The sequence below is a fragment of the Colletotrichum destructivum genome, chromosome 3, assembly GCF_034447905.1.
Source record: "Colletotrichum destructivum chromosome 3, complete sequence".
Taxonomy (NCBI): domain Eukaryota; kingdom Fungi; phylum Ascomycota; class Sordariomycetes; order Glomerellales; family Glomerellaceae; genus Colletotrichum; species Colletotrichum destructivum.
In genome coordinates, this window is record NC_085898.1 from 4,546,948 (window position 1) to 4,565,004 (window position 18,057).

Here is an 18,057-nt window from a genome sequence, read left to right on the forward strand (position 1 = left end):
ACGGGGACATGACGTTTGTCGTCGCCGATAGTCCACCGAGCCCAGGGCATCCCGCCCAGGGTCCCCAGTCTTGGTGGACCCCGTCTTATCGTTGACTCGTATTTGACAGCCTCCGGCATCCCGTCCATCAGCCTCTGGATTATGGATCAGGAGCAATGGCGAATCCGAGTGTTAAAGGACTTATTAGAGCCTCCCTGTACCCTTGGTCGCGTGCGCCCTCCATCTCGCCTTTTTGACATCCCACACATCCTCAACCGCTTCAGCCAGCTACCGGCCGACCCTTTCAAGATGGTCTCAGCTCTCTCAGCCGGTCTCGCCCTCCTCTCCGCCCTCCGGGCGGCTTCGGCGGCGTCGGTCGCCGAACGTCAGGCCACGGGCGCCTCGGAATGCCGCGACGTCCACGTCTTCCTCGCGCGCGGGAACAACGAGCCGTACCCCGGCCGCCAGGGCAAGCTAGTCACCGCCATTTGCGACGGGCTCGACAGCTGCGACTACGAGGACATCCAGTTTTGGAACCCGCTGGAGTCGCCGTACTGCCAGTCCGTCGAGGAGGGTGCCGCGAACGGGACCTCGCAGATCACCGCCTACAACAAGCGGTGCCCGGACGCGAATCTCGTCGTGAGCGGATACTCCCAGGGCGCCCACATCGTTGGCGATGTGTTGGGCGGTGGAGGCGGCACGTTCTTCCAGGAATGCAAACAGAAGTCGAGTCCCGGTTTGGACGCGACGAAGGCGCCGGGGAACAAGAGTGAGTTGGGCCATAACATGACGCTTCGTATCGAGAGGCGTTTAGCTAACCTTGCGCTCTCGTAGTCGCTGCTGCGCTCATATTCGGCGACACAAGACATACCGCCAACCAGCCGTACAACTATCTCTCGGGTGCCGGGGTCAACGGACTGTTCCCCCGTCCGGAGGACCAGCTTGCCGGGATGAGGGCGTTCGCCAACGTGACGCGCTCGTACTGCGTCGATTCCGACCCGATTTGCGCCGTCGGCGACACGGCGGCCAACCACCTCAACTACTTTGACATCTACTCCAGCGAGGCCGGGAAGTGGGTGCAGGAGATGGTCGGAAAGGCGGACACGGCGGTCTCGTCGACGAGGACAAGCGCATCGTCGTCCACGAGGTCCACGGCTCCGAGCAGCACGTCTGCAACCCCTTCTGCCAGCGCGACAGCCACAACAGCCTCGGGTTCCGCTTCACCAACGACCGAACCATCAGCCACGGCGTCTCCAACGTCCGATAACGCCGCGTCATCCCCATCTCCCACTTCGGAGAACGCGGCGGTGCCCTTGGCTGGTAGCACCTTGTTCATGGGAGCCGTATGCTTTGCTGTCTGTGCCGTGATCGGAGTGGCCTGATGTCGTTAATCTAATGTAGAGAAGAATACTACTCGTAATGAATAGAACACACTCACGCAAATCCGTGAACCTCCATGCGTTCGTTTGGCCCACGGAGACACTCCCCAGCGTGAGAGGACAAATGAAAGTCCCTCGGAACTGGCCTGCCATGCAGTGCAACTGTAGTTTCTCGTCGGTTCTTCTGTCTGAAGTCATCACATGTTTGGATGAATTCCCTGGTAATGGATGACTGAGCAGAAGTGAGTGAATTGCGAGTTGGTAAAGGGGGGGTTGGACGCTGAAAGGAATTACTGGATTGCGTACATACTGCCGCCAACCCGAACGGTAAAGCAAGTAAGGCCGTCAAACGGGACGTGTTCACGACGGAAATTATTCGTGAGACAACTAGTCGGTACGGAATGCGTGCGCTGACCTGACGGCTGCCACTTGGTCATCTATCATCATGGTGATGCTAACCAGTGACGAAATAGGGTTGGTTGGAGCATCTTGAGATGGACTTCTTGCACAAATTGTGGAGATGTGGAATTCATACTCGAATATACTAACCGGGGATACAGATGCTGCTCCTCTTACAAGACGCCGGGACTCACTTATCCTTAAAGAATCCCGACACGAAGGCTTGTCTCCCTCGACCGCGAGCACGACTCAGACCTTGGATCTGGCGCCAACATTTTCCACGACCTCCGCCCTGCCGCCACCGCTCTTGACCTCTCCGACGGGGTCCATGTCCTCATGGTGGATGGCCTTTTCGACGGCGCCGACGGCCTGGTCGGCGAGGGCCTTGTCCTCGAATACTGGTGACATAGCATCTCTGTCAGCCGACGGGCTTGCGGAACAAGCGACGGGGAAGCGGGAGACGGGAACTTACAAAAGGCCAGCTCCTCGAGGGTGCGGCCCGCGGTCTCGGGGAACATAAAGTAGACGAAGACGACCTCGAAGGCGAGCCAGCAGCAGTAGCTGATGAGGTAGCGCCAGGAGGCGTTGCCGATGCCGATGGGGTTGACAAAGGTCGTGAAGAAGCCCGCCAGGCGGCCGAACAGCTGGAAGAGCGAGATGCCGCGCGAGCGCAGCGCGTAGGGCCACAGCTCGACGAGGTACGTGTACGTCAGCGCGTTGTAGCCGATGTTGTAGCAGGGCGAGTACATGAAGATGAAGAAGATGGTCGCCACCGATGCGCTCTCGTTCTTGTAATCGTTGTCTAGGGCGTGAACAGCGCGCTCCATGGAGATGGTCCACGCGATGTAGCACAGAAGCTGTTACATGCCGGTAAGTATACGGCGGGCTTAAACTCTCCAATTCAGGGGGGGCGGGGCAAAGAACATACCAGTGAGATGGTGCAGGCGAGGTACATGACGCGACGGCGGAACGTCCGGACGAGCATGGCCACGGTAAAACCGCAGATGAGGGACCAGCCCGCGATGCCGAGGTTGATCTTCTGTTTGACGGTAGAGTCTGTCAAGCCGATCATCTCGAGCAGGTCGCCGAGGTAGTACCTGTGGCATCGAGTCAAACCAATGCGCCATGGTGTAGAATTTGGGAAAACGGGGGCAAGAAGAAGAAGAAGAAGAAGAAGAAGGAGGGAAACAGTAGAAGTGGAAACATAGACTCCAGACTCACGATATGAGCGTGTTGCCGGACCACTGGGTAAATAGGCCAAGCATCGCCGAGATGAGAGCGCGGCGGCGCATGCCGGAGGTGTCGAGGATGTCCATCCACGAGTGCTTCGAGGCCTCCATCTCGAGCGTGATGACAGTTTTCATCTGCACCATCTCCGCCTTGACGAATTCGGAGTCGCGGTCGCCCTCAGCGTGGTACTTGATGAGGATCTCATTCGCGTCCTCGGCGCGGTCCTGGGTGATGAGCCAACGGGGGCTCTCGGGGAGGAAGCTATGTCGCGAAGTTGAGTTAGGATTTTTGGAATTCAAGATCGACCGGGCAGATGAATTCCTGATGGATTCTCCCGTACGGCGACAAAGGGGGGGGGGGGGGGGTTCCCTCACAAGACGAAGGTGATCTGTAAAAGTGACGGGCAGATCTGGAGGAGGGACGGGATGCGCCACGCCCAGTCACTTTTGATGTTGTTGGTGCCGAAGCAGATACCGGCAGCCGTGATTTGACCGACAAAGTAGGCAACGTTGAACCTGTGAGCCCGTCAGTCCTTGTTGTTTTCCCTTCACGCGGGATCGAACTCACAGAGACGTGAGAACCGGACGCTCCTTGGGGTAACCGAGCTCGCCGATGAGGGAGGAGCCGGAGACAATACAGGTCGGAATACCGAAGCCGAGAATCATGCGCGCAACGATGTACATGCCGACTTAATCATCCCCCGTAGAGTTAGCCACATCTCACTTTCCTTTCTCCTCCCCGCTCACGGAGAAGAGAACACTCCGTCCATGGAGACATACCGTGCTGAGAGAACCCCTGGATGAGGGCGCCGATGACCATGATCACGCTGCCGCCAAAGATGGACCATCGCCGCCCGAACTTGTCGTTGACGACGGGGATGAAAGGAAGGGACAAGATGGCGCCAAGCGAGTAGGCGGCGGCGATAATGCCCTTCAGGCTGCCCTGCGGGTCACCAAAGTCTGACAGGCAAAGCAAAGAAACTCGTCAGCTCCAGGTAGGGAAAAAAGCGACAGAGAGAAAACAATTCGGCTCGTCTCGTGAGGTTGAATAGATCTGAGGTTCTTAAAAGGATATGGGGGACAGCCTTACATTCTTTCCAGGAGGGCACGATCTGCAGAGCATTGATCATTTGCGAGTCGAAGCCCGACGTCAACTCGATGCCCATGCAGGTCGGGAAGAGCATAAAGTAGAGGTACCGCAGGTTCGGCTTCTGGTACCACGGCACCTTGTCCTCCTCGGAGATGCGGGTCAGGATCGGGTCCGACGCCCCGGTCTCCTGGATGCGCTTGATCTGGACCATGGTGGGGGTTGCTGACCTGTTGCTAAGGTGCCTTGGAGGGAGAGGGGGAGGGTACGGGCGAGCGGGAAACGATATCAAAAAGAGTCGTGCGACGACGGGCGAGGATGAGGGGGGTAGGAACGGTGTTTATATCAGAAATGGACCCGGGGGTATATGTTGCCGCGTCCTTGTCCTTGGGCTGAAAGAGGCCACAAACCGTTCAACATCCGACGAGGACCACCCCGGGTGCTTTATACGCACTGCCGTGAAGGAGAACCACCTCTCCCCATGTTGTTTTGCCATCTGCCCATTGTCTACCCATGCACGGATCCGGCAGAGACGACATGATGTCTGAGGCGGGACGGCGGGAGACAGAAGCGTTCTGTCCAGGGCCCCAGGTGGCAGAAGGTCCGAATGGAATGACCGTTGCATCGGGGGGCATACAGCAAAGAGCCGGGTTGTGGCTTGCCAAGGCCCTACACTCTCGGCGGTCGGGGGGCACGGGGGGGTTTCGTTTGCATTTATCCATCCAGTGGGAGGAGATATTCCTCTGCTTACGATGGAGCTTAAGGGGGGGGGTGGTGAGATGGGGGTGACTGGTTGAGCGAGAGACTCGGAACCAGTCACACTTGGGATAAGCAACATGCGGGGAAGCTAGCTGTGCACCATCCTCCTTCCCCACATGGCGTTCCGCTTCCCCATGGGCTCTTGGCTCACTTGGTTGTGCTTAATTTATGGGTGTCTGTATGTGTGTGAGAGAGGGCGTTGGAGCGGCAACTCCGCACTCCGCTGGACGGGGAGGGGGGAGGGGGCTGGTTGACGTGTTTGGAGAAAGAGGAGAAGCTTCGATATTGGCTGATTTCGTTCATGATTAAGGGGAACGGGGGTTCGATATCAAGTTTTTTCTTTGATTTCCCAAAGGATGGTGCTTGGCGGTGTCTTCATTCAAGAGGGGGAGTGTATTCGGTTATTCGGGAGGGCCAGGAGCGAGACGCTCCCTACCCTGTACGCCGAGGTTGTTGGGCGGAATTCCGACTCGGCACAGAACGGGGGACGGGACGGGGGACAGTCCCGGGCGCCCACCGGGCTTTGGGGGAGTCACCATCACTACTGGACTTTGTCGTATAAGCCAGTGAATCGGCTGTGAACTGGAGGCAGTTGAATCGAGGATGCCTTTTGTGCGAGCGCCAGGCAGACTCTACAAACCTGCATCGACAAGCAAAAACGGGACATTCAGACGCAGCTGCAGGTGCTCATGCGGACCCGTGCCGAGCACCCAATGCGGCACAGCTCGTCTAGCTGACTTGTCAACCGCATGCGGGCAAAAAGGCACGAGGTGGTTTTATATTGCACCTGGCCTTGGGGGGATTCACCCGATGGGAAAAGTGATTGACATGGCATGGCATGTATCATCCAGCCGTGTGTACACGTAGCAGCATGCATCCGAAGAGCTCGCTTGCCCCCTTCAGCAAGATGGCTGGCCCAACTGTTTAGTACCAGTGGTGTGACTGACAACCCTTATCCTCCCAGCTCCGTCTCCATCGCCCGGAGTCTCTCGTTCTAAGTGGTCTCCTCGGGTTCCAAATCAGGAGCGTCGCATCGTCAACGATTGGTCTGAGCCATCCAAGCTGGACTCTCTCTTCCCCAATACCATGCCATGCCATCCCATGTTCATCTCGTTGACTCGGAAGAAGGGCCAGACCTTTTTGCGGGGAAGACACCACCAGCAACCCCATTGGAGAAACGTTGCGCCCCCTCGTAACCCTCCCGACTCGGCCAAGAATCCCAAGACGAGAGATCCTCTGCCAACCCCCCCCCCAGCCCGAGACCCAGGCGGCCTTCTCTTCTTCTTTACTTCTCTCCCTCTCTTCCGCCCCGGCTCCATTGGCTTGTCCAACAAGACCAATATCTTCACGGCATGAAGGGGGAGAGACAAGACGCGGCGGAGGATCGGTTGTCCGTCGAGGCATCCGCGCGGGAGAAACCGAAGTCCAGTCCCTCATTACAACCCCCCCCCCCCCCACAAATACTCGCCCACGACTCCACGAGCAGGGGTTGCTGGGGGGGAGAAATCGGTCACACCCTCTTCCTCTGCCGGCATTGCGGGAGGGCGGGGAACACTGTTAGCCGTAAAGACCCGAGAGAAGGGCCGATTGCCACGAGGCATTGGGACTAGATAACCGGGACGTCGTCCCTGAAGTCTCCAAACCAGTCCGTTTCGTAGGATTCTCTTTCTCTCGTCTCTCTGAATCCCTTACCTCCTCCTCTCTCTTGACTGACTCCTCGTGAGAACGGCCTAATGAGGGGGGGCAGCCGAGGAGTGGGTACGAAGGATCTTGTCGACGCCACCGACGACACCCGACGGCCGAAAGACACGCCCCGACAACGACGAAGACCAACGACGGAAAGGGAAGCCAAGGCAAGGGGCTCTTTTCCTTTCGTTTTCGTCCCGGGTCAGCACTATTACGTGACACACCGTCCGAAAAAAGACTTGGCAATCCCGACTCGGACGCAAGACATGTTCAGGTCAAGGTCAGAGAAGCAGCGGCCCGGACAAGAGGGTGGGGTGTCTGGCACGGGCGTCTCCGGAGTCGACCCCCCGGCGGGGGAGTTTCGCTCGTCGACCCGGTGACTCGAAACACCCGTGGTACACAGCTAGGAGGGAGAAGGGTTTAACCCAAGCCCCATCGCCGTCATCCACCACCCGACAACACATTCACAATGGTGCGTACGCAACATGCTTTCCGTTGGATACACCCATGCCGGCTCTGTTCAGTCCGACCCCCAAGTGGTCTCTGCCTCATAGACACCCAAGAACCCCTCTTCGAAGAGTCCCCGGTGGTCGGTAAGTAGATCGGCGGGTAGTACAAGATGGAGATAGATGCGACGGCGCTCCTTTCCACCAGCAGGAAGTAGACATCATCCTTCGCGACGCCATCATGTAAGTTGTGTGCAGTTAAGCACTCGGTACATCAAACGAGGGATCAGACGGGCTGCAAAGCGTCGCGCGCAAAGTACAAGAGCTGGTTGATTACTCCAGAGCAGGGAAATCTAGAATCCTTTTTTTCCGTTTCCTGCCGCACGTCGCCCATCATCCTTGAGGTGCGGTAACCATTCATCGTTGCCGGGACATCACAGTCCCGGGGCCTATCCCATTGAGCAGCATTTAGACGCTCGGAACTCGTCACATTTACAATTCATGCCGAAACGTCCAACCAGAGCCCCTTTTGTTTTGTTTACTGCGACTCGCGGACGACCTTGTCCACAGCCTTGGCAAAATATTCGACATTTCTCGTGTTGAGACCAGCCATGCTGATGCGACCGTTCTTGGTCATGTAGACGTGGGCGTCGGAGCGCAATTTCAGCACCTGGGCCTCGGACAGACCAGTGAAGCTGAACATGCCGATCTGGTCGGTGATGTGGTTCCAGGTGCCCGGGGTACCGAGCTCTTCAAGCTTGGCTCGCAGGACCTTGCGCATCTCAATGATGCGGCCGGACATGGTGCGCAGATTTTCCTCCCACTCGGCAAACAGCTCAGGGGAGTTGAGCACGGTGGCGGCGACGCGGGCGCCGTAAAGGGGCGGATTGGAGATCTCCGAGCGCTGCAGGATGGCGAGCTGGGAGGCGATGCGGGAAGTGGTCTGGGGCGCGTCGGCGGCGGGGGCGGTGACGAAGTGGAAGCAGCCGGCGCGCTCGCCGTAAAGGCCAAAGTTCTTTGCGAAGCTCTGGGCGATGAGCAGCTCAAAGCCCTGCTCGATGAAGTAGCGGACGGCCCAGGCGTCCTGGGCGAGGTTGCCAGAGGCGAAGCCCTGGTAGGCGCAGTCGAAGAAGGGGAAGTGGTTCTTCTGGCGCATCAGGGCGGCAATCTCCTTCCACTGGTCGCGGGTCGGGTCGACGCCGGTGGGGTTGTGGGCACAGGCGTGGAGGAGGATGACGGAGCGTTCGGGGGCGCCGGAGAGAGCGGCCTTGAGGCCGTCAAAGTCGAGGCCCTTTGTCTGCTTAGAGAAGTAGGGGTACTGGGCGATGGGCAGGCCGACGTTGCCGAAGATTTGGTTGTGGTTGGCCCAGGTGGGGTTGGAGATGTAGATGGTGCGGTTGCCCTTGTAGAACTTTGCGAGGAAGAGGGCGCCGAGGTGGACGGCGCCGGTGCCGGAGATGGTCTGGACCGAGGTGGTGCGCTTCTCGCGGATGGCGGGCGAGTCGGCGCCGAGCATCAGCTCGTTGGCCTTGCCGGTGAAGGCAGGAATACCGGCGATGGGAGCATATTCGTGGTTGAGTTCGGGGTCGTTGCGAAGGATCTCGTCGGCCTGCGGTGTTGCATCATGGCGGGGTCAGCGGGGGTGGATAAGAGGGTGGTAAAGTGGAGGAGAGGGAAGATGGATGGGGGGGGGGGGGGGGGGGGGGGAAGGCTCAGATGAACGATGACGACAGTGATGATGATGACGATAAAGGTGCTGTGCGCGATGTAGCCGAGAGCTTCTCCTTGTCGGAGGCCGGAAGAACCGCGACAATGCGACAAGCCGGGACAGCAGTTACAACACAACAGCAGCAACGGCAGCTAGGTAGGGTTTATGGAAAACAGAGATCAGCAAGATGTGGCGACTCACCTTCTTGACGACGGGTAGCACCCAAGGCTTCGCATTGTCATCGCGGTACGCTCCAATGCCCTAGAAAACAAGACGGCTGCGTTAGCGACATTGGCAGCAACAGAAGCAGCAGCAAGAACAGAGCCGTGATAGCTTCGGGGAGCGTAAAAAAATAGAAAGGAGTCAGCCCACCAGGTCGACCTTGTCCTTGCTCTCATCGGCACGGTAGGCAGCCATCAAGCCAAAGAGGGGGTCCTCGGGAGCTTGGGGCACCGTGTCGGCGGGGAAACTTGTTGCTGCGACGGGCGCCATGATGTGTGATGCAATGTTGCGTATTCTCGAGAGGGTTGAGTTGGTCTGGGGAGAGGAAGAAGTAGAAGAGGATGCTGAGGAGGAGTCACCGGGCATTTTCAGTGTCGGAGCTTCCCTTTCGTGAGGGAGAGAGGCAGGGAAGAGTCAAGGAGGGCCAGTGCAATAATAAAGGGTCTCGGTGTGACGGCTGACGGCTGACGGCGGCGGCGGCGGCGGCGGCGGCGGTGGTCGGTGGTGGTGGTCAGTGGTACCGGTAGGGTGTGGTCTGTTTTGTCTGTGTCCGTCTGGGGGCGGTTACTATTATGGCATCACATCAAGAGTGGTACGACGGGGTTAGACGGGCGAATGGGAGGCTTTGCGATTACAGGCGCCAACCCGTCTGCCCGCAGCGGACATGCGCCTCCATCGAACGGGCTCCCGCTAGGATGCCACTGAAGCCAGGGAACAGGGAGGGGGGAGCATCCGTAGGTACTATAATAGTGTGTATCACAGTGTGCAGTGTGGGCTGCTTACCTGGGTTGGTTTGGTAGCAGGGAGCCGATAGCAAGCAGGTATGTGTACGAATACCGAGGCAGGTAGGATGTAGGATGTAGCTGGGTCTAACGGTTGTATGTCGCCGAGGGTCTCGTCTCGAGGCGTTGCGGTTTATTTGGTTTGCGTTGCAGCTTCCGTTGCTGCAGGAAATGTACCTGCAGATGCGGGCTTGTTTGATGTGTTTTTTTTTTTCTTCTTCTTTTTGACTCGGACGCTCCGGGGTTCAATCCAAGTCGGGGTGAGGGGGGGAGGGACTTGGCGAAGACACGGATACTTTTTCCCTCTCCAGTTTCTGACTTCTGCGTGACGCGGGCCCCGTATCCACAAGGAGTATTGTATTTCGTAACTCGGTGCTCGAAGAGAGTCGACAGGTGGGCGAGTTCAGAGGGGGGGATTTCTAGGTACGGGGTACGGAGTACCTGGGCGGATAGTAAAGCAAGGTAGGTGTTGCAGGAATAGATTGTCGATTTGGTAACAGAGTCGCAACTGGGGGGAGGGGGAAGTGGAGGGCGAGGGGGAGGGGTTCAGTCGTCAGGAAACTGGGCAAATGCACAATGCACAATGCGAGATGATGTACCAAGGGGAAACTTGCAAGCGGAGGATGGGGAGATGCCGAGTGAGATATCGGCGAAGTGTCGGACTACAATCGGGGAATCTGCACTCTCGTTCCTCCTTCCTTCCCTCCAGATTTGACGGCAGTGGGGGAATGTGTCTTCTTCTTATCCTCTGCCTCCTCCCCCCAGTGCACTTCCCCAACGACAGCTGCAGCCTGTGAGCCGGTGAGGTCACCAGAGTGGACCGAGGTCTCGGGCCAACCCCCATGACCATGACTGACTCTCTCTACCCGTTGTTGCCGCCCACGACTCGACACATGGTTTGCTTTGTGGTGGTGTGATATGCACAATTCATTGTTTTTCATTTGCTGCACAGTTCGGCTGGGGGTTTTTTTTTTTCTCTTTCTCGACGAGGAAATAAGACAAATGCCCCATTATCCTGAGATCACCTCATCTGTTGGTCAATGGCAGCTCAACTGATAGGACAGCCAGTCAGACAGCAATCCCATACTGTACGTGTTCTGTATTACCACCAGAATGACACCACGCCTCGGTCCTGAACACTCTTTCCTCCTCCCCTGCCCTTCAAACGCCGACGCCGCATGTACCGGGTCCCGTTTCGCATGTCAGCTGCGGTTAACAGCGCCAATCAGAAGCCCCGCCTTGCTAACAACCTTCGTCCAGACACCTGCCGAGCATCTCCGTCGATCGAGCCCCCCCCCCGGGAGACGGTTCAATGAGCGAGCTCACCGCAACACGGACGGCCTTCTGGATTCGACGGCTCACCGTTCACAACGTAGTCATGGAAAGGCGGACGGGGGGTCCGGTCCATCTCATCCCCTTTTAAAGCGCGCCGGGGCTTGGAAGCCAGACGTCACCTGGCCCGCGCCCAACTCTCCCCCGACATGTGACATGCTACACGGTTAACCCCCCCAGCAGTGTATACTATTTTCACATGCCAACCTGCCCAGCCTCCTTCCAAAAAGGGCCTCTCTCGTGATCCAACTTTCAAGAAGTTCGGTAAGCCATCTCGGATGTAAGACTTGGGCATATGAAAAGAGAGACTGTCAAGGCCACTGTTCATTCGATGCGATTCTTCCTTGCCGCGACGTGCATGCTGTTGCACCCTTCGCTAAACTTTGCCCGCCACAATATCGCCTGGTCACTCTCTCACCAAGGCCATGCCAATTTAATACATGCCCGGCCATGGATAGACTGCCATCGACTTCTTTCTGTCTATATAACCAAGTCCCAGAGGATCAGAAACGCGCACAGCCCCGCCGACGCGAAGAACGTGTACCGCGCCGCGCTGGGCCGCTGGGCCGCCTTCTTGAGCTGCTTGTTCCCGCCCCCGACGTCCTGCGTGATGTTCTCCGAGTCCGCCACGAGCTGCTCAATGTGCGCCGACTGCGTTGCCAGGTTACCCACCAGCAGCGTCTGCAGCTCCGCAATCTCGAGCAGCGACTTCTCCGCCGTCCTGTGTGTGTGTGCCGACCCGTCAGTGTCCCGAAATGCTCTCGCCGAGTGCCAGATGATCTGGTGCCACATACCTGACTTTGTCCAACGTGCTGTTGTAATGCTGTAGCATGTCCTGGTTCCCCTTTTCGAACATCTGGATCTGCTCCTCAGTGAGCTCCTCTTGCGGCTTGTACGATCTGCTGCCCTCGTCCAGCGGCAGCCCAGCCTTCGCTGCGCTCTTGCTCATCGACTCATAGAATCCTCCGAGCTCCGGCATCGCGCTGCCGCCCCCGGCCTTTGCCAGCACGCTCCGATTCTTCTCCATCTCCCTCGTCAGCCGCACCTCCATCATGTCCTGCTGTGTGCGCCCGCACAGTTGCAGGCCCCTCCTCAGCGACTGGATCACCTCGTCGCGGTGCTGCTCGATCGTCCGTGCCTTGGCCTCCGCCGCCAGGTGCTCCGCCGTCTTGCCGCTGTCGTTCGATGCGCCGGCGCCGCCTCCCGCAGCTGCGCCGGCCGCCCATGCGCCGAGCGCGCCCAGGCCCCGGACGAATTTCTTGCGGATGACGGCCGTCTCGGTCTCGCGGCGGAGCACCTCGGCGTCCCGGAGCGCCGTGATGCTGGCGTTCAACTCCCGCAGCATCTGCTTCGCGTTGGCGTCCACCTCTTCACGGTCGCGGTCGGTGAGATGGCGGGGCTGACTTCCGTTACTCCCCGGTCGAATGTGCGTCTTGCGCGGCTGCGCCGTTGAGAGGTAGGCCTGTCGGACATCTTTGAGCTCGTTGTGGAGGCTCGTTATATGGTGGTTCTGAGGAACATTAGCCGACGGATCCCGGCGCGCGACGGGCGGCGAGGGACCGGTTTCGGGGACTGACTATTCTGTACGCCTCTTTGAGGAAACCATCAATCGTTTCGAGGCTGATCTTCTTCTCCGTGACGATGGGTGCGTTGCGCTTCCGCAGCAGCTCATTGAACACTGGCGTGATGTCCATTCTGGTACACGTCGGCGGTTGCAGCACTCGAGTGTGCAATCAATTGTGGGATTCGTCACCTTATATCGGTGAACATGCTACTCGCGTGTCTGCAGGTATGTCAGAGCAGCAATGGTTTGTCGTACAAGTCGGTGGCCATTCCACATTGAAGCCGGCGGTCATGGATGTGGAAAGCTGTTCTCCAATGACGTGGCTTTGGAACTCTGGTGCACCAGCCACAGATCGTCACCAGGGGCAATTGTGGCTGTAGAAAATTGGCTTTGTGGCTTGCTCAATGAACTGGGTTCGGGGCTGCATCGGCAGGTAGGTAACGGCAACGGTACCGGCTACGGCTCCGGCCAGGAGCAACGGTCCAATCTCCACACCGGTGCGGTCGGACATTGCCGTCATCGTCAATTCCCAATATCCATCACAATAAATGCCGAAGCAAATCGGCCGTCGTATGGGGAATACAGATACTATGCGAGGGCCAAGCGACCTCTCGCGCCGCACAGGTCGGTCAGTGATTGTAGACAAAACTTCAAAACGTGGATGAAGCTGTCCGATCTCGGCCATCAACTTCTGTCGTCCGAGTCAAGTGACCCCAGACAAGCACCCGTGAAGGCGTTGCGGAATGGAAACCTCCAGCGTTTGTAGGAGGTTCTGTCCGCGGCAGCGATTGCAGCCTGCTTACATCCAAAGAATACTTCGTACCCTCCCCCTACCGATACCGCACCGAGAACCCAGTCTCGGTCAAACGCCAGACGACCCAGCTGCCCAAACGGGCGGGCTTTTGTGGAGGCCATTGGCCGGTCCGGGCGAATCACGGAAGACCCAAAACCACCTTCGGCCAGATGCCGGTTTTCCAGGGGCGGTGGAGGCGATCCAGAGCGGAAATAACATCATTCAGTGGTTGGGCGGGAATTCAGGGCCCGCTTACGGATATGGACGGCAAGAGTTCGCCGCGATGGCAACGTCTTTTCCTTCTTTGGGGCCTTTTTTCTTTTTGCCTTTAAAACGTTCTCTTTAAATCTTTTTATATAAGTCAATCGTTGTCCTGGTGTAATCCTCGAGTAGCAACTTTGAGCAGCTGGCCGATACCGTGCCAAATACAGACACTTTCGTTCTCGATTGCGGACAAACATTGGCATTGAGATGCCCTGTGTATGAGAATGAGACATGATGGACTGAATGAGAAGGGGCCAGAAGGGAAACAACAATGTCCCCTTTCAACTCCGTCCCTTCATGAGCCACCCGTTGCTCCACTACCATCAGACTCGAACGCTGGACTCGCCAACGACGACAAAGACCAACATGGAGCGCCCCCGGACGACGCACCGGAAGATCCTGAGAACCTCGCCCGGCAGCCAAGCGGCCCGGCCTACAGCGTCTTCACGCCCTCGACCAAGCGCTGGATCGCCTTCATGGCCGCCATTGCCTGCTTCGTCCCGCCCATGTCCGCCAACATCTACTACCCAGTCCTGGCCCCTATCGCCGACGACCTCGGCGTCTCCGTCGCCCTTGTCAACCTGACCGTCACCTCCTACATGGTCCTCCAGGCCATCTCCCCGACCATTTTCGGCGACTTTGGCGACATGGCTGGCCGCCGCCCGGCCTTCCTCGTCGCCTTCACCATCTACCTCGTCGCCTGCGTCGGCCTGGCCCTGCAGCGCAACTACGCCGCCCTTTTGGTCCTCCGCATGCTGCAGAGCGGCGGCAGCAGCGGCGCCATCGCCCTGGGCTTCGCCATGGTCGCTGATATTTCCACGAGCTCCGAGCGCGGAAAGTACATGGGCATCGTTGGCGCCGGAATCAACGTTGGACCGACCATCGGACCCGTGCTCGGCGGCGTCTTGACCCAGTACTTTGGCTGGGCCTCTATATTCTGGTTCTGCGTCGTCCTGATCGGGCTGTGGCTCATTCCCTACGCCCTGTTCATCCCGGAAACGTGCCGCAACGTCGTCGGCAATGGATCCCTTCCCCCACAACCCTGGAACCGGCCCGTTGTCGACCTTGTTCGCCGCCGCCGCCGCCGCCGTCACCGTAGTAACATTACCGCAGAAAACGCTGATCCCCTCTCCCGGAGCGAGTCCGCCGCGACGGCGGCCCAGCCCAGGCGCAAGCTCCGTTTCCCGAACCCCATCCGCTCCGTCAAGATCATCTTCGAAAAGGAGATGGGCCTCGTTCTCGCGTACAATAGTATGCTCTACGTGGCCTTCATCTGCGTCGCCGCGACCCTTGGCACCCTGTTCCGCGAGATCTACGGCTTCAACGACCTGGAGCTGGGCCTATGCTACCTCCCCTACGGCGCGGGATGCGTCGTTGCCAGCCTGGGCCAGGGCTACGTCCTCGACTGGAACTACGGCCGCATCGCCCGGAAGATTGGCTTCACCATCGACCGCCGGCGCGGTGACGACCTGAGAAAGTTCCCGATTGAGGAGGCGCGCCTGCAACCCGTTTATCCGGCCGTCGCAGTTGGGCTCGTCGCCTTGGTGGCGTACGGGTGGGTGCTGCATATCGAGACGAGCGTTGCCGCACCGCTGGTCCTGCAGAGCATCATTGGTCTCACTATCACGGGCTCCTTCAGCATCATGAACACCTTGATCGTCGACCTATTTCCGGACGCCCCCGCCACGGCCACGGCCGCCAACAACCTCGTGAGGTGCGCCCTGGGCGCCGTCGGCACGGCTGTCATAGAGCACATGATCGCTGGCATGGGGAGGGGGTGGTCGTTTACGTTTCTGGCCGCCTTGTGCGCGGTCTTGAGCCCGATGTTGTTTTTAATCGTGAGGAGAGGTCCCAGGTGGAGGAATGAAAGACGGGCGAGGGAGGACGCTTCATGATTGGGCATGATTGGAGGCGTTTTGGGGTGCTTGTTTAGGAGTTGGACGGTAATGTCTATATATCTCACTTGAGTTTCAGGCTCGGGACAGGTAGAGAGTTCATCATTGTGACAAATTTAGATCATGCCATATTTGCCGCTCGCGCTGGAGAACACTCTTTGCGCAGATCATTGAACCCAAATGTTTTTTCTCGGGAGAAACCATGTTTTCCCTCTGAAGCAGACATCTCGACAAAAGTTGATCTCGGCGAGCAAGCTAGGGGACCACGTTGCGGACCACGCGAGGCAACAAGGTCAAGCTGGCTCAGAACAGCAAGTAAGACCAACTCTTTGTTGGGCGCGAATGTTTTGGTTCTGTTTGATTCTTACTTGCTTGAACACGGACAGTGACTGTGTAGACGTTCCGTGCTCGCAAAGTCATCCCTTGGAAGGCCGGCTATGATGGCTTGTTACCCCCCGTCCGTTCTAGCCTATGTCTCAACGACGGCGGGAGCCTCTTCCTACGTCTGTCTCACTTGACTCTCACCACCCCGGTAGACCGGCGGGTTTGAGTTGTCGAGATAGTCCCAAGCACCGGAACCACATCCGGCGTTGCTATCGGCTGTGGTATGCGTGACTGCAGGCAGGGCGATGCCATCGGGCTCTTGGTCGGATAGTTGTGGTGGTAAACTCCGAGCTTCAGGTTCACGATTGATCTATCCCTTACGTTCCGTGCCTCTTTGTTTGTCAAGCCTAAGTGACCCCTCTCTCGAAGTTTTTGCTGTCAGGGTATCAAATACATCTCCTACAGTGAGGTGGACATGGTGATTGGCTGGTCAAAGAGTGCTATTGATGCAATAAGTGGCCTTGTTGACGGGTCTCGGTCTGCTCCACGCATGTGAATTCTACCTCGGGAGCTACCATCGGCCATAGCCAGGCGGGATGCTTCTCAGATGACTTGTGAAGTCTTAACCGACCCGGGACATGTACTTGGCGTCGGATGAAGTAGGAGCTTGACCTCTGCAGAAGGGAGGCATGGCGTCGCCTCGACAGTGTAAGAATAAGAACCGACAGCTTCCCTTATCGGCACAAGCATGAGATTCAGGCCCTTCGAGAGGACAATCGCATTTCAATCCCAGAAAAGCAGCATTGCCAACCGCATATACCCCATCAAATCAGAATGTAAGTTACCGTCCCAACCCTGCCAAGAATGAAGCTGAAAGTCTTCTGGACCATCATGAACAAGAACAAAACCATTGGAGCAGCAACACCTGTGAACCGGCCGACTCAGTCAGCATGCCAACCAGTTGTAACAGCATCGACACCTGCACCAGCCAGAAGGACCGGAGGAAGCTCTCGGTCTGTTGTTCAAGAAGGATCATTTGAGAAACGTGAGAATCTGTCGATGCCCCTCCCCGGCATGGTAGCCATCGATCGCCCTTGGACCCGAAGACGAGAAGCTGGGCGGATCCAAGGGACTTGCAGCCCAAAAACTGTGGACGAGCGAGTTCTCGGTCCGTTACAGTATTGGTTGATTGAACCCACCGATCATGAGCCGTACAATACGGTTGGTCAGATTAAGCACATTCCGTGTACAAGCAATGGGTGGCTGGACCACGGTAACAGGGGTACATCGTCAACAGGAGCAGTGGCTGGAGGAGCTGCAATGTATCAGAGCAGTTCAAAATGATGTGTGTTGAGAAGAAAACCAATTCTGGACGGACTTCAGTCGGTGGATTCATGGATTCATGTCGTCGTCTATAGAGCGGGAACCGAGGACTCCAAAGGCTCTCTCTGAGCTTCCCAAGCCAACCAATCTGATCGCGTTGTCCTGTCGTCATGTTAGTGATGACTCCACCGTGTGTGGCAATTGCACTTACGGTAGCAGACCCATAGAGTTGACTTTCCAGACCGCCAAAGCCAGTGCCACGAATTGCATGGCGATGTATGCCACCTTGACCTGTAGCATCTTGCCCTTGTTCGTTTCCGACTCGAATCTCTCAAACGCCTGGTTGACGGCGGTCAGGCCCACGAGCGGGTTCTTGAACGCCATCACGACCATCATGATACTGAAGATCTGGAGAGAGTTGCCGGACATGTACATCATGATGGCTGTCATGGGCAGGTTCTTGACGGGTGCGAGCGCCACTTCCCAAGCCTTCTTGACCTTTAGGGTATCCATCTCCTCTGGTGTCTGTTGCTTGCGCGGCTGAATCTTCTGGTCCTTCTGTTTCTGCGGAAAAACGTCAGCATGACAGGATCCCAGTGCAGACGGAGCACAAGCTTACCTTAGAGCTGGATGTTTGCACCGGGTAGCCTGGCGGGTCGGAGACGCCCGGGACCTTAGACTTCGCGGCCGGAGGGGCTTGCAGATCGACCACCCATCGCGGCACGTCACCGTTGATCAGAGCCATCTGCGGAAGTTTGGTATCGATATCGGTTAATCGGGCGTGTAGTGGGAGGTTCAGAGACTCGAATGTAGGTGGTTGAGACGAAAGGCTGGGTGCAGGTCGCGCGGATGACAAGCAGACGTTTAGGTAGACAGAGGTCTCCAC

General features: G+C 57.7%; 7 protein-coding genes across 7 annotated transcripts; 3 read left to right on the plus strand and 4 right to left on the minus strand.

Annotated features, from left to right (window-relative positions):
* Positions 1–121: 121 nt before the first annotated feature.
* On the plus strand, positions 122–1,487 carry CDEST_05477 (Putative cutinase/acetylxylan esterase, alpha/Beta hydrolase, cutinase, serine active). Its single transcript, XM_062921636.1, has 2 exons — positions 122–748; positions 814–1,487. Exons 1-2 carry the CDS (start codon positions 142–144, stop codon positions 1,359–1,361), a joined length of 1,155 nt encoding a protein of 384 aa, XP_062777687.1. The 5' UTR covers positions 122–141; the 3' UTR covers positions 1,362–1,487.
* A 376-nt stretch (positions 1,488–1,863) lies between these two features.
* CDEST_05478 (Putative major facilitator, sugar transporter, major facilitator superfamily) lies at positions 1,864–5,996 on the minus strand. The gene is made up of 8 exons (XM_062921637.1): positions 4,077–5,996; positions 3,767–3,946; positions 3,555–3,675; positions 3,362–3,502; positions 2,979–3,248; positions 2,686–2,854; positions 2,230–2,614; positions 1,864–2,155 (listed from the first exon to the last, which is right to left on the minus strand). The coding sequence occupies exons 1-8, from the start codon at positions 4,285–4,287 to the stop codon at positions 2,007–2,009; spliced, it is 1,626 nt and encodes a 541-aa protein (XP_062777688.1). The 5' UTR covers positions 4,288–5,996; the 3' UTR covers positions 1,864–2,006.
* Positions 5,997–6,513: 517 nt separating this feature from the next.
* CDEST_05479 (uncharacterized protein) lies at positions 6,514–10,352 on the minus strand. Its single transcript, XM_062921638.1, has 3 exons — positions 9,045–10,352; positions 8,874–8,933; positions 6,514–8,573 (listed from the first exon to the last, which is right to left on the minus strand). Exons 1-3 carry the CDS (start codon positions 9,258–9,260, stop codon positions 7,503–7,505), a joined length of 1,347 nt encoding a protein of 448 aa, XP_062777689.1. The 5' UTR covers positions 9,261–10,352; the 3' UTR covers positions 6,514–7,502.
* Positions 10,353–11,255: 903 nt separating this feature from the next.
* CDEST_05480 (Putative SNARE-complex protein Syntaxin-18) lies at positions 11,256–12,852 on the minus strand. The gene is made up of 3 exons (XM_062921639.1): positions 12,586–12,852; positions 11,803–12,518; positions 11,256–11,729 (listed from the first exon to the last, which is right to left on the minus strand). The coding sequence occupies exons 1-3, from the start codon at positions 12,700–12,702 to the stop codon at positions 11,489–11,491; spliced, it is 1,074 nt and encodes a 357-aa protein (XP_062777690.1). The 5' UTR covers positions 12,703–12,852; the 3' UTR covers positions 11,256–11,488.
* A 1,001-nt stretch (positions 12,853–13,853) lies between these two features.
* CDEST_05481 (Putative major facilitator superfamily, MFS transporter superfamily) lies at positions 13,854–15,524 on the plus strand (the record flags this gene model as incomplete). The annotated part of the gene is made up of 1 exon (XM_062921640.1): positions 13,854–15,524. One exon carries the CDS (start codon positions 13,854–13,856, stop codon positions 15,522–15,524), a length of 1,671 nt encoding a protein of 556 aa, XP_062777691.1.
* Positions 15,525–15,704: 180 nt separating this feature from the next.
* Positions 15,705–16,139, plus strand: CDEST_05482 (uncharacterized protein; the record flags this gene model as incomplete). The annotated part of the gene is made up of 2 exons (XM_062921641.1): positions 15,705–15,917; positions 15,993–16,139. The coding sequence occupies 2 exons, from the start codon at positions 15,705–15,707 to the stop codon at positions 16,137–16,139; spliced, it is 360 nt and encodes a 119-aa protein (XP_062777692.1).
* A 10-nt stretch (positions 16,140–16,149) lies between these two features.
* CDEST_05483 (Putative TMEM85/ER membrane protein complex subunit 4) lies at positions 16,150–18,055 on the minus strand. Its single transcript, XM_062921642.1, has 3 exons — positions 17,791–18,055; positions 17,383–17,735; positions 16,150–17,333 (listed from the first exon to the last, which is right to left on the minus strand). The coding sequence occupies exons 1-3, from the start codon at positions 17,914–17,916 to the stop codon at positions 17,261–17,263; spliced, it is 552 nt and encodes a 183-aa protein (XP_062777693.1). The 5' UTR covers positions 17,917–18,055; the 3' UTR covers positions 16,150–17,260.
* Positions 18,056–18,057: the final 2 nt, after the last annotated feature.

Bases quoted from the DNA above. Each gene is read 5' to 3' on its own strand.
- CDEST_05477 (XM_062921636.1), top strand. From the start codon at position 142: ATGGATCAGGAGCAATGGCGAATCCGAGTGTTAAAGGACTTATTAGAG. The intron at 749-813 runs GTGAGTTGGGCC...GCGCTCTCGTAG, and splicing joins GAAGGCGCCGGGGAACAAGA to TCGCTGCTGCGCTCATATTC.
- CDEST_05478 (XM_062921637.1), bottom strand. From the start codon at position 4,287: ATGGTCCAGATCAAGCGCATCCAGGAGACCGGGGCGTCGGACCCGATC. The intron at 3,503-3,554 runs GTGAGTTCGATC...ACGGGCTCACAG, and splicing joins CGTCCGGTTCTCACGTCTCT to GTTCAACGTTGCCTACTTTG. The intron at 2,615-2,685 runs GTATGTTCTTTG...GGCATGTAACAG, and splicing joins TCGCCTGCACCATCTCACTG to CTTCTGTGCTACATCGCGTG.
- CDEST_05479 (XM_062921638.1), bottom strand. From the start codon at position 9,260: ATGCCCGGTGACTCCTCCTCAGCATCCTCTTCTACTTCTTCCTCTCCC. The intron at 8,934-9,044 runs GTGGGCTGACTC...CTTGTTTTCTAG, and splicing joins GCAAGGACAAGGTCGACCTG to GGCATTGGAGCGTACCGCGA. The intron at 8,574-8,873 runs GTGAGTCGCCAC...GCAACACCGCAG, and splicing joins TGCTACCCGTCGTCAAGAAG to GCCGACGAGATCCTTCGCAA.
- CDEST_05480 (XM_062921639.1), bottom strand. From the start codon at position 12,702: ATGGACATCACGCCAGTGTTCAATGAGCTGCTGCGGAAGCGCAACGCA. The intron at 12,519-12,585 runs GTCAGTCCCCGA...AATGTTCCTCAG, and splicing joins TCAAAGAGGCGTACAGAATA to AACCACCATATAACGAGCCT. The intron at 11,730-11,802 runs GTATGTGGCACC...ACACACACACAG, and splicing joins AGCACGTTGGACAAAGTCAG to GACGGCGGAGAAGTCGCTGC.
- CDEST_05483 (XM_062921642.1), bottom strand. From the start codon at position 17,916: ATGGCTCTGATCAACGGTGACGTGCCGCGATGGGTGGTCGATCTGCAA. The intron at 17,736-17,790 runs GTAAGCTTGTGC...GTTTTTCCGCAG, and splicing joins TGCAAACATCCAGCTCTAAG to AAACAGAAGGACCAGAAGAT. The intron at 17,334-17,382 runs GTAAGTGCAATT...ACATGACGACAG, and splicing joins AACTCTATGGGTCTGCTACC to GACAACGCGATCAGATTGGT.